The sequence below is a fragment of the Salvelinus alpinus genome, chromosome 26 (assembly GCF_045679555.1).
Source record: "Salvelinus alpinus chromosome 26, SLU_Salpinus.1, whole genome shotgun sequence".
NCBI lineage: Eukaryota > Metazoa > Chordata > Actinopteri > Salmoniformes > Salmonidae > Salvelinus > Salvelinus alpinus.
The window spans coordinates 13,930,630-13,942,633 of NC_092111.1; the positions used below are offsets into that span (position 1 = coordinate 13,930,630).

The 12,004-nt window shown below is 42.9% G+C and overlaps 1 protein-coding gene across 3 annotated transcripts in view; it reads right to left on the reverse strand.

The window, feature by feature from the left end:
• Positions 1 to 11,498, reverse strand: part of LOC139554758 (atrial natriuretic peptide receptor 1-like) — a 110,747-nt gene extending 99,249 nt beyond the window's left edge. Inside the window, exons 1-3 of one of the 3 annotated variants that reach the window (XM_071367865.1) lie at positions 11,219 to 11,498; positions 10,649 to 10,763; positions 8,667 to 9,449 (exon numbers count right to left, since the gene is read on the reverse strand). In XM_071367865.1, coding sequence (XP_071223966.1) covers positions 8,667 to 9,435 — 769 coding nt within the window. In that variant the 5' untranslated portion in view covers positions 9,436 to 9,449; positions 10,649 to 10,763; positions 11,219 to 11,498. Of the gene's footprint in view, positions 1 to 8,666; positions 9,450 to 10,648 lie in introns of all 3 variants that reach the window. The other 2 variants (XM_071367864.1, XM_071367866.1) reach the window with 2 other exon arrangements.
• Positions 11,499 to 12,004: the final 506 nt, after the last annotated feature.

The following is a 12,004-nucleotide window of genomic DNA, read 5'->3' on the forward strand; positions in this document are numbered from 1 at the left end:
CATTTTTATGCCAAAATGAGAAGAAAGAAAAGGCAACCTAGTTTGCCAATACAAAAAGGTGTTAGATTCCCAGCAGGTGTGAAAGTAATTCTCACCACTTCAGAGAAGTGGACCGATATCGTATCATTTTGCCCCAGTGCACAAGGCATCGGGATACCTTTTCAGTCGATATGACAACTCAACCAATGATAAACCTCTGTTCAAGCAATTTGCAATGATGACAGGGAGCGTATTCACTCAAACTTGTATCCATTCTATTGACATCAAACAGTTGTGAGATAGTGGCAAATAAACAATTCCACAGAATCAGATGTGTCGATAAAGTTTTACACAGCATAATGAATGGGAATAGTTGCTTTATTTGACATTATTTAATTTACGTGACAACACTTCTAGCGATGCCCTTGCTTGCGCATCCAATTTGTAGTTCAAATTAAATCATGCGAATCAAATCCAGGCAAGTTGAAAAAAAGTAAATACAGTGCATTCTGAAAGTATTCAGACCCCTTCATTTTCCACTTTGTTACGTTACAGTCTTATTCTAAAATTGATTAAACGTTTTTTTCCCTCATCAAACAATACCCCATAAGTACAAAGCAAAAATAAGTTTAGACATTTCTGCAAATGTATATAAAAAAATATCACATTGACAAGTATTCAAACCCTTTACTCAGTACTTTGTTGAAGCACCTTTGGCAGCGATTACAGCCTCGAGTCTTCTTGGGTATGACGCTACAAGCTGGGCACACCTGTATTTGGGGAGTTTCTCTCATTCTTCTCTGCAGATTCTATCAAGCTCTGTCATGTTGGATGGGGAGCATCACAGCACAGCTTTTTTCTGGTCTCTCCAAAAATGTTAGATCATGTTCAAGTCTGAACTCTGGCTGGGCCACTCAAGGACATTCAGAGACTTGTCCCGAAGCCACTCCTGCGCTGTCTTGGATGTGTGCTCAGGGTCGTTGTCCTGTTGGAAGGTGAACCTTCGCCCCCAGTCTGAACTCCTGAGTGCTCTGGATCTCTGTACTTCACTCTGTTCATCTTTCCCTCGATTTTGACTAGTCTCCCAGTCCCCACAGCATGATGCTGCCACCACCATGCTTCACCGTAGAGATGGCGCCATGTTTCCTCCAGAGGTGACGCTTGGCATTCAGGTCAAAGAGTTCAATCTTGGTTTCATCAGACCAGAGAATCTTGTCTCTCATGGTCTGAGAGTCCTTTAGGTGTCATGTGCCTTTTCCTGAGGAGTGGCTTCCGTCTGGCCACTCTTACCATAAAGGCCTGATTGGTGGAGTGCTGCAGAGATGGTTGTCCTTCTGGAAGGTTCTCCCATCTCCACAGAGGAACTCTGGAGCTCTGTCAGAGTGACCATCGGGTTCTTGGTCACCTCCCTGACCAAGGCCCTTCCCCCCCTGATTGCTCAGATTTGGCCAGGCGGGCCAGCTCTAGAAAGACTCTTGGTGGTTCCAGACTTCTTCCATTTAAGAATGATGGAGGCCACTGTGTTCTTGGGGACCTTCAATGCTGCAGAAATGTTTTTGGTACCCTTCCCCAGATCTGTGCCAACACAATCCTGTCTCGGAGCTCTACGGACAATTCCTTCGACCTCATGGCTTGGTTTTTGCTCTGACATGCACTGTTAACTGTGGGACCTTATGTAGATAGGTGTGTGCCTTTCTAAATCATGTACAATCAATTGAATTTACCACAGGTGCAGTTCAATCAAGATGTAGAAACATTACATTTACATTTACATTTTAGTCATTTAGCAGACGCTCTTATCCAGAGCGACTTACAGTAGAGTGCATACATTTTTTATTACATTTTCTATTTTATTTATTTTTATTTTTTTACATACTGAGACAAGGATATCCCTACCGGCCAAACCCTCCCTACCGGCCAAACCCTCCCTAACCCGGACGACGCTATGCCAATTGTGCGTCGCCCCACGGATCTCCCGGCTGCGACAGAGCCTGGGCGCGAACCCAGCCCAGCCTGGGCGTGAACCCAGAGACTCTGGTGGCGCAGGTAGCACTGCGATGCAGTGCCCTAGACCACTGCGCCACCCATCTCAAGGATGATCAATGGAAACATGATGCACCTGAGCAAAACGTAAAGTCTCAAAGCAAATGGTCTGAATACTTATGTAAATAAGCTATTTCAGTTTTTATGTTTAATAAACTTGTTAAAATGTCTAAAAACCTGTTTTTGCTCTGTCATTATGGGGTATTGTGTGTAAATTGACAAGGAAAAACCTTAATGTAATACATCTTACAATAAAGCTGTAACGTAACAAAATATGGAAAAAGTGAAGGGGTCTGAATACTTTTCCCAAATGCACTGTATATGTCAGTTCTCGAAGTCCTGTCTTGTCAATTGTCTATAGCAATTGCAAGCCTTTTTTCTCTCATATGAGTCCAGTGATGTCAGTTAGATGCTTTGGTAAAAAGCTTAGCCTGTGAATTTGATTTACATTCAGATGTGTGGCTACTGTGTATCTGGGAGTATTAGACATCTACACATCATTAGTCCACATGCATTAAATGTACCCTGTCAGATGCACATACATACACAGTAAGTAAGCATTTCACTGTAAGGTCCACACCTGTTGTATTCCGCGCACGTGACAAATAAACTTTGATTTAATATGACATGAATTCGAACATATGGTTATTGTGTGATTTACAAAGAATTTAATCATACTCTGCCACTTGTATGTATTTGAATGTGGTGTGTGAGAGAGAGACAGACTGAGTGTTTCTGTATGTTTGAGAGCAGGTGAAAGAGAGCGAGAGGGAAAAGGAGAGAGCAACAATCTGGTGGTCACACTGACAGTTCCAATGTGCGCCAGAGGAAATATACGACACAGGAGGGCAGGTGATAGCTCCTGTCACGCCCACCTGTTCCTGCGCTCCGGCGCAGATGCTGCCCGTATCCATGGAAACTATCTCCTCAGCTCAGCCATGCTTGCGGAATCTCCTCTCCGTCAAACTTTCCTCCTGGCACATCAGGAGAATAAAAAAAACGGACCGTCTATCCAAATCCCTTGAAGGGTAAACTCTCAAATCCAGCTAAGCTGAGGTTTAGACATAGTGAGCATTACAAAGCAGCTCTGTGCTTTCATTCACACTCCATTTGCGTTTCTCCAGTTCTCTGTCTTGGTCTTTTTCTTTCTTTCTCCGAGACAGCCCTCATTGGCCAAGCCTCCGCCATCTCTTTATGTCTTTATTTCTCTCACTCATTTCTATGTTTTGAACTGTTTGTTTTGCAACTTGGTTTGCATAGCCCCAGGGCAGGTAATATTTAAAGTAAATTATTACCATTGGTTGAACATTTTACTTGGATGGGAAGATAAACAGCCAGAACTAAATTATTTGGAATGTGATTAAAGAAATACTTTGCATATTTCCCTGGGAGCAAGTTTCGACAAACTGTTTTCTCATTGCCCCTCGGGCTGTGTTTGACAAGCTGCCACATTCTGGCACACTCTGTCTCCCCTTCTGGTGAGATCTATGACTCTACGGCAAATTAACGTTCTGATCCAAATACTCTTTACCGGCATAACTGTGACAAGTGAACGCTGCCAGGGCAATTACAAGTAATAATGGAACAAAGAGGAGGCTGGTGGGAGGAACTAGAGGAGGACGGATCATTGTAATGGCTGGAATGGAATCAATGGACTGGTACCAAACACATCAAACAACGTGTTCGACACCATTCCATTGATTCCATTTCAGCCATTACAATGAGCCCATCCTCCCATAGCTCCTCCCACCAGCCTAATGGAACAGCATTACAAAAGCTCTCCCAGCTAGCACATTTCGTTCCTTGCAAGTTGTGGGAACGTATATTTTTGGTTAGTTGTGAGAACAAAGCCATATGTTTCCTGAAAGGTAAAACTGCTTTTTTTTTTTTTTTTTTATGTTCTGAGAACAGAAGTGAACATTTTGCCTGTTCTGGGGATATTTATTTTTACGTTACAGGTAGGTTCTGAGAACTTTTTTCTCTGGCTCCTTGAAAGTTTTCCTCTAAGGTTTTCTTAATGCTCTGAGAAAGGAAATGGGAGTTTTTTTAGTAACTTCCTTAAAACGTTCACTGAATATTTCAATAAGACTTTTTTTTTTTAACTGCTAGCTCCTTTTGGGTGAACTTTTTTTTTTTTTTTTACACCAAACACAGATAGGACACATGGAAATTCATTTCCTTAGGCAGTAAATCATGCAAACACATTTATTTTTTTGCTGTGACATGGCATCAGTGAGATTTCAACCTATAATCTTCTTAAGATCAGGTGTGGCCAATTAGTGGGTGCAGCCAACACACCTGGACACACTTAACAAGATAGTTAGAGTTGTGTTGATGCTGAGAAGGGAATGCATATGTTTTTAAATAACATTCTTAGAATGTTCTCTGAATGTTACTAAAGTTTTCTGTTTTTTATGGAAATTTCTTAATGTTCTCAGAACAATTTTAGAACATTACTTGAAATAGAACCACGAGGAAACCTGTAGGAAACGTTATGCTGAAGTACTGAAATTCTCACAGAAGAACATTGTTTCTTAACGTTCTCTGAACTATTTGAAAAAAAAATCTATGTCAAACCAGTTGGAGATTGTTCCTAGAACATTACCAAAATTGAAATTAAAATATTACTATGTTTGAACTTTTAGGAAACATTCTGTTAAAGTAATGAAATACCAAGAAAATAATGTATTTTTGTCAAGTTCTTTAAAATGTGGTGAGAATGTTCCGAAGCCAAGTAACTATCCTCCACCATTCCCAGAAAGTTGTGTGAAGGTTGTATGTAAAAAAAAAAAAAACATAGGACAACCAAGCTTTTACCAAGCTCTAAGAAACATATGGTTCTCAGAACATTATATGCTAGCTGGGCTCTCTTTCTATGTTATCGCTCTTATTCTACAGTATCGCTCTTATTCTCTCTCTCTCTCTGTCCCCTTCTCTTGCCTTCCAGCCTAACAAACCGACACAATCCCCAGCTGTGATTTGCTAAATGCCGCTGGGGGGGTAAACACGACGGATGAGACAGCCACAGCACCACTAAGTAATCCCACACTGGAAGTCTCCACGCTGTTTGAATTAGGGGAGCTCTCCGCCTCCACTGCAACTCAAAGAGCCAGAGAAACCAGGCTTATTCTTCTGCCTTTTAATGGGACTTAATGGGACTGCTGGCTCCGATATAGAGCGCTGCTTGCAAATCACTTCATCAAATGACGTTGTTTCCTTTTACCATCAGCCTTATATCATTCCAGAGGCCCTGGGGCTTGGACAGGCTACAACCGGAGAAACACAACAGGAAAACAACACTGGGATATTGTCCGCAGGGCTGGCATATTGAAAGAATGATTCATTTTAAATGGTTGATTCTGACCAATTAAGAGTTGTTCCCATTGGTTTCCTAATCTCTTGAAGATGTGATTGGTGGAGGGATTCTGAGGGGACACTGATGGTACGGTCTTATTTTGACCAACCACGAAAAGTTTAGGCTCCTGGTGAGGGAGGGTGAGTGCAGCGAAGATCATGTGAGAACTGAGCATCCCTCAACAATGGACTGGGATAAAGCCGAGGAGCCAGCCATCCTCTTCTCTCTCTCCTTCTCTCTCCCACCCACCATCACTCCGCCCCCAGCCTTGTCAGCTTAGCCTGCGAATTGATTCCCGGTTGCTCGGGAGACAAACGACTGTTTGACACAGTCAATAAACTCAGATGGCGGTCATACGGGGCCGATACCCGAAATAGCCCTATAAAACAGTGGCCAAGAAGAACAAAAAGTCAGGACAAATTATGTTTCGCAGGAAATACCTTTGTGTCAGAAATGTCCTGAGCCGTTTCCCTTATAAAGTCAAAGAGGGGCCACTGGCTAGACCTCTTGCTTAAGTTAGGGACTTTTAATTAAAAATGTTGTCGTACCCATGTGGGAACTGGGGGAGTGGAATACAGGAAACTGGCTGGGGCTGGGCACGGTGCGAGGAGGGAGGTTGTTCCCAACAGGGCAGTTATACCACCTACATTCAAGTTCACGTAATGTCCTCTGTCTCAGAAACTACGAGCCACACTTCCACGCGATCAAATTTCCACATTTACATCTGTGCAGCCAGTCAAATAAAATGAAAGAGGCCATGTTAGTATATGACCAAATAGAGGAAGTCAAAACTAAAATCTATGGATAACGATGAGTTCTGATCATTCAGTGCGCTTTCATGTACCTTCTTCAGCGTGTCCCGAGGCTAAGAAGAAAAAGTAATGGAGCCACAAAGTACTGGCAACAGAAATGCATGTGTCTGCATGTGTCAAAGGAAACAGACAACACATTCTCCATTACAATTAAACTAGCACCAATCAAGCATTACCATTGACACATTCCTTTCAATCAATACATGGATTTTACACCCAACTAGAGACAGTTACTTTCTGGGTTAATTCCAAAATAAATAATGATATGGTGTGAGAAAATGCAAATGACAGCACAAGTCAACACCTGAACTAGCCAATTATCGAATGAAAGCGACATCCATTAACTGTACTCTCAAACTTCACGTTGGAGATATTGATTGCTTGGTGGCGGTTCAGTTAAGGGCACTAGCCAGGGAGCACTTAATTAGTTACAGATTTGAAATAACAATGAAGCGCTCGAGTGCCTAATAAGGTTATCTGTATGCCAAGTGGAGTTGCCTCTGTTGAAGTTTCCTGCAACTTTCCATTGCTATTTGGTGGGGATGTGCCAAACTTAGTGTGTGTGTATGTATGTATGTATGTATGTATGTATGTATGTATGTATGTATGTATGTATGTATGTATGTATGTATGTATGTATGTATGTATGTATGTATGTATGTATGTATGTGTGTGTGTGTGTGTGTGTGTGTGTGTGTGTGTGTGTGTGTGTGTGTGTGTGTGTGTGTGTGTGTGTGTGTGTGTGTGTGTGTGTGTGTGTGTGTGTGTGTGTGTGTGTGTGAGAGAGAGAGAGAGAGAGAGAGAGATTTCAGGAAGATGTTCTTTCAGCATTTCCTAGACGCCTCTACTTCTCTCCTAGACTTTAGCGCCTGTGGAGGCACCTTTAATGGTCTCGGCAGCAGCAAGGCGATGCCAGCTGAACTTTCTGCACATCTGAGCAGAAACAGCGGGGCTCCTCACACCTGCAGACACAGTCCCAGACGCATCATCTCTTTATGGGAAGAAATGTGGTAGGTTGTAGTGTCAGAATGTGCACAGGGTGTTCCCCTGCTGCCATGTGGATAGGACCACTGACACACACGGAGCTAAAGCGGAGAGGTGGACTCGTTATGATTCATCCATAGCCCAACAAAGCAGAGAGCACTATTCTATTCCCACACTATATGATTCAATATTTTAACACTGCCATCTCTCGGTCAGTAGGCCTACGCCCTCTTACTACTTGCAAGTAGTAACTCTCTCACTATCCTGTTTCCTCCATTATACTGTATCTTTCACAGACCAATCGCTTTGCTTGTGCACACCCTCTCTTTTTCACTCTCTCTAACTCCCTCTAAACTTTCTTACCGCCATGATTTATTGTTCCCCACACTGAAATCGGGGAGGGGACTGAGGACTTGTCTCCATCCGTTAGTATGTTAGTACGTTAGTGCATTAGTCACATGTGACATCTCAGACAGCACTGGCCCGATTTTGACGAATCTTGGGTGAATGATGCATAGAGACCCGGCATTTACAAAATGACGCCGATTGGCCAGATGGTGGCGCTATGACAAGAGGTTGAAAATCAAACTTTGAAAGGTCACGCTCCTCAGTCTGTTTGACCTAAAGTCATGAAATTCGGTACATAGGTCCCTCTCCTCACAAGGAAACAATATGCCTCAGGGACCCGTAAGGTGCCTCAGGGACCCGTAAGGTCCGCCATGATGGATTTTTAGCCATTTCTATTTCCTCTTCCTACATTGTCATGCTGTCGGTTAAATGTGTGTTAACAGATGTCCGTTTTCTCTCCCTAAATGTGTTGTGTGTTAATTGACATTGTGGCAAGTTAAGAACTTTTCTCGCTCTGCCAGTACAATGCATTAATACGCTTTTGGTAAAATTCTAGGTCTATCTGTTTATTGACTCACTTTGTCAATAAAACTTCAGCTCAAATATTATCATTCAATCTACTGGATTTAAACTGCGCATGTGCACTTAGTCCTACATCTGGTAATTGAGACGTCACGTGTCGAGATAATTAGTAAGTTGACAGGTCAATTTACAATAATGAAAAGAGTGGTTGCAAATGAAAACGGCATACACATGTGGTCTTGAAATAAGGACCAACTGGGATTGACTGCTCTCTCCAGATTACTGAAATAATGGAATCAAAATACCATTACTGCCAAACAGCAATTAGTCAGGCCACTTATTTTCACATTCTACACATATGGCTTCAATGTGCGGACATTAACGTTCAGGCAAATCTACTGCAAGCTGGGTTTGTGACCGATTGGGAGCTATTTTCTCAGGTTTTTGATAAAACCATGTCAACATGTATGTATCTGTACGCAATTGTAAGAAAGAAAAAAAAACTTTATCAAGATGAGAACAAGGCTTAAACAGTCACCCAGATTAAGACAGAGGGTGTCCAGAATACTTTAGGTAGAAATAGGACAGAGGTCAGATGGACAGAGATTGGACTGGGAGCTCACCTCGGGCACTCTGGCTTATGTCACTGATGAGGTCATCATACTGGACCGGTCCAGTCTGCTCATTGAAGACCTTGTCTGCTGTGGTGATGTTGTCCAGCTGCAGCTGCGTGTACAGCCCCTCTGCCGTAAAGTAGTATGGCCGGTCGTCATCTTTGTTGTCGCTGAACATGAGCATGGCGTGCCTGTGCCAGCCAAAATGGCGATGCAGGCGCACCCCAAATTCGCCCAGCTTCTTGTGTGTGGGGCCCGTGTTGGTGATGGACGTGTACATGTTGAAGCCGATGGCCGCTGCCCCGGCCGTCACCATGGGAACGTCCCAGTGGGTGGTGAAGCGGCCCACAGGAGACGAAGCGTAGTCGCAGCCAGGCCCGATGAAGGCCCACGGGTCGTAGGAGAACTTGAGGTCCACGGCCACCAACGGCGCCACTGAGTCGGAGCAGACTCCGTCTTTGCTTTCGCTGCTGTCGTAGACAATGCGGAGGCGGTGGCCCGGCAGCAGGGTGGGTTCGTCATTGACTCGCTCCAGAGCTCTGATCAGAGCGGGTCCCACGCGAGGCCAGGCCCACGGGTATTCAGTGTTGTGCAAAGGCAGGATAGCAGCCAGTGTCACATTCTGGGGCTCCGAAAGTCCATTGAACGACAGCTCGAGTTGGAGCGGTTCGGTCCTGAGGAGCGGGAAAACCAGAAACAGCAGAGAAACTCCCAGTCGCCCCTGCCACCACCAGGTTCTCGTCTTCTGCATTGCTGGGTTGGGTTCAGGCATCACCATCAACCACAGGGGGGCTGGCAGGAACAAACACACAGTGCGTGAGGTGGCCTGTTAGTAATGATTTATAACATTATGACACCAGCCCCAACCCCCAGAGGCATTTGTGGCCCTCTAGTTTGAATGATTCTTCGATTCAGGTCAATTCTGCAGCAGGATTTTGAATAACCACTAGATAAGACTATCAAAGTAGTGTTGAATTTATTCTATGTCAAATATCATGGAATTTGGATGGATGGCAGACTGAAAGAATAAGGGGAAAATAGGAGGGGGGATAACGGAAGTATCATGATATTAACAGGTTCTAATCTACTTATTTGGTGTGTGTGTGGATAAGACACATGCTATGATAAAGTTTGGTATTTGACTGGTTTGTGAGTGAGGATGGCTACTAGATCTGTCACTGTATACTTAACTTTGAATATCTAATCTAGTAATTGCATAACAGTTACTTTCTTACTTGAGACACCAAAAAAATGAGTATATCCCTGTAGTCAACCTGTGATGTATTTGTGAGTGTGAAGCCAAAGCTAACCGAGCTGTCAGCAAAGTGCGTACTAATCTTTGCGAACAAATAGGAAACACTTGGAGTAGCCTATCAGATTACCTATTGCAGGGATCATCAACTAGATTCAGCCGCGGGCCAATCATTTTTTAGATGGTCAGGTCAATTTGTAGACTGCAAATTGACCGCAAGAAGCCCAAACAGATATAACATTTGACTGAAACATAATCATTTCAAACCTTGCTTACATTTGTATACGATCACATATATTTTTTATTTAACCTTTATTTTATCAGGGAGTCATACTGAGACCAAGGTATATTTTACAGATGAGCCCTGAATTACAGAAAATACACACATAAAAATATTAATACAAAATGCAAGCAGAGAGAAAAACATGGTCATAAAAAAAATACATTCACCAGTAAAAAGATCCTCAATCAGCTTTCTGATTTCTGAATATCTCTATAATGCGTGGGTATACTTTGGAGCAGATTACCAAAATTTAAATAACCTGTAGCTGATTTGCTGGTGTTTAATAGTCTTTTATGTTAAACAAATAAAAACAAATAAAAAATAAAACCTTTTTATTTATTATTTTTTTGCGCAGAAAACGTGGGTGTGGGAGCAAATAAAATAACTCCGCGGTCTGCCAAGTATTGCTTTAAACTTTACAGAATTAGCCTACATTTAATTAAAAGTACATTTTACCTCAATATCGATGGTTATGTCTCGCCATTTTGTGTATCTCTTCAACAGATTGTCTCTGGACAGCCTATCGAGTTTCTTGGTTGATGGTCTCCCGGTGACTCTCCCAGAAACTGTCCTGTCAATGGAAGATGCGAAGCTGTAAAGACATTGCGCCTCATGAGAGGGACATTTCGTTGCGCACCACTCGCACTAGAGTGCAAATCATTGATCTCCTAAGTACTTCAATTCAGGTTGAACTGTAGAATTGAGCGGTTGTCTTCTTGAAATTCCTACTTTTTTTAAACGCAGAAACCGTTTATATAAGAGCTCTCTATATATGCCAGGAGCGTCTGCCAAGTAGGCTAGGCTATAAGCTAAATGTGCAACACTAGGCTGTAGGAAAACGTACTCTTAGCTCTAGCTGATATTTGGGATCATTAATAACACAATAGTTAGGTGAATATCTGCAGCAGGCGACTGACTTATATCTTAATGTCTATCACGTTCGTTATTTAGAATCTGAAGCCGCTGCTTCTTAGACTAAATTCCAACACATTGTTTTTGCTGTTCCTGTGAAGGGTGCGATTTTACTAGTCTCTTGTTGATTCCATTGAAGAAAAAGGTAAAAAGTCGACATCAGCTAAACATCCAAAGTTAATCGAAGACGTCCGATGAACTGAGCTGTCATTCTTTGCGGTGCGTGCAGTGGTTTCCTCTCCGCACATCGCCAACATTGAACTCAACTCAATCACACAGCAGCACACAAGGATCGATCTCTCACTCGCGCTGATGAATACGCAAGCGCTGGAGAGCTCCGGTCACAAGGGTAACCAGTGTGCGTGTGCGGCAGTGTGATATATTAGCTTTTGTGCACAGGGTTGGGAAGGGGGAGACATATACCATCACATTACCATGTGCTATCAATAACAAGAAATGTGTGCTGAATGGTTGGAGGGGGAGCTGTGTCATTGCAGGCAAATTTATGCCAAAACTAACCTAAACATTATGTTTGAGTGTGTGTGTGCATAAGGAAATGTATGCATCATTGTGTGTGTGTGTGTGTGTGTGTGTGTGTGTGTGTGTGTGTGTGTGTGTGTATTCCCAAATGCATGTAAGGTAATAGTTTGGATATCAGGGCGGGTGATCTGATTTCCAGATAAATGCTTGATTGGTTGAGTTTGGTCGATGTGCACATCTGGAACCATTGTTCAATCTGAGTATGCCAGCTGAGTTAGACCTTTGCAAAATATGCATTGTAAGGTTAACTGTGATTGCATATGGTAATCCAGTCACTCCTATTATGACCGGATACTATTGTAGGCTACTGTTCGTGACTTCTGAAAATGGACTCATATCAACAAAATGTATCGAACAATT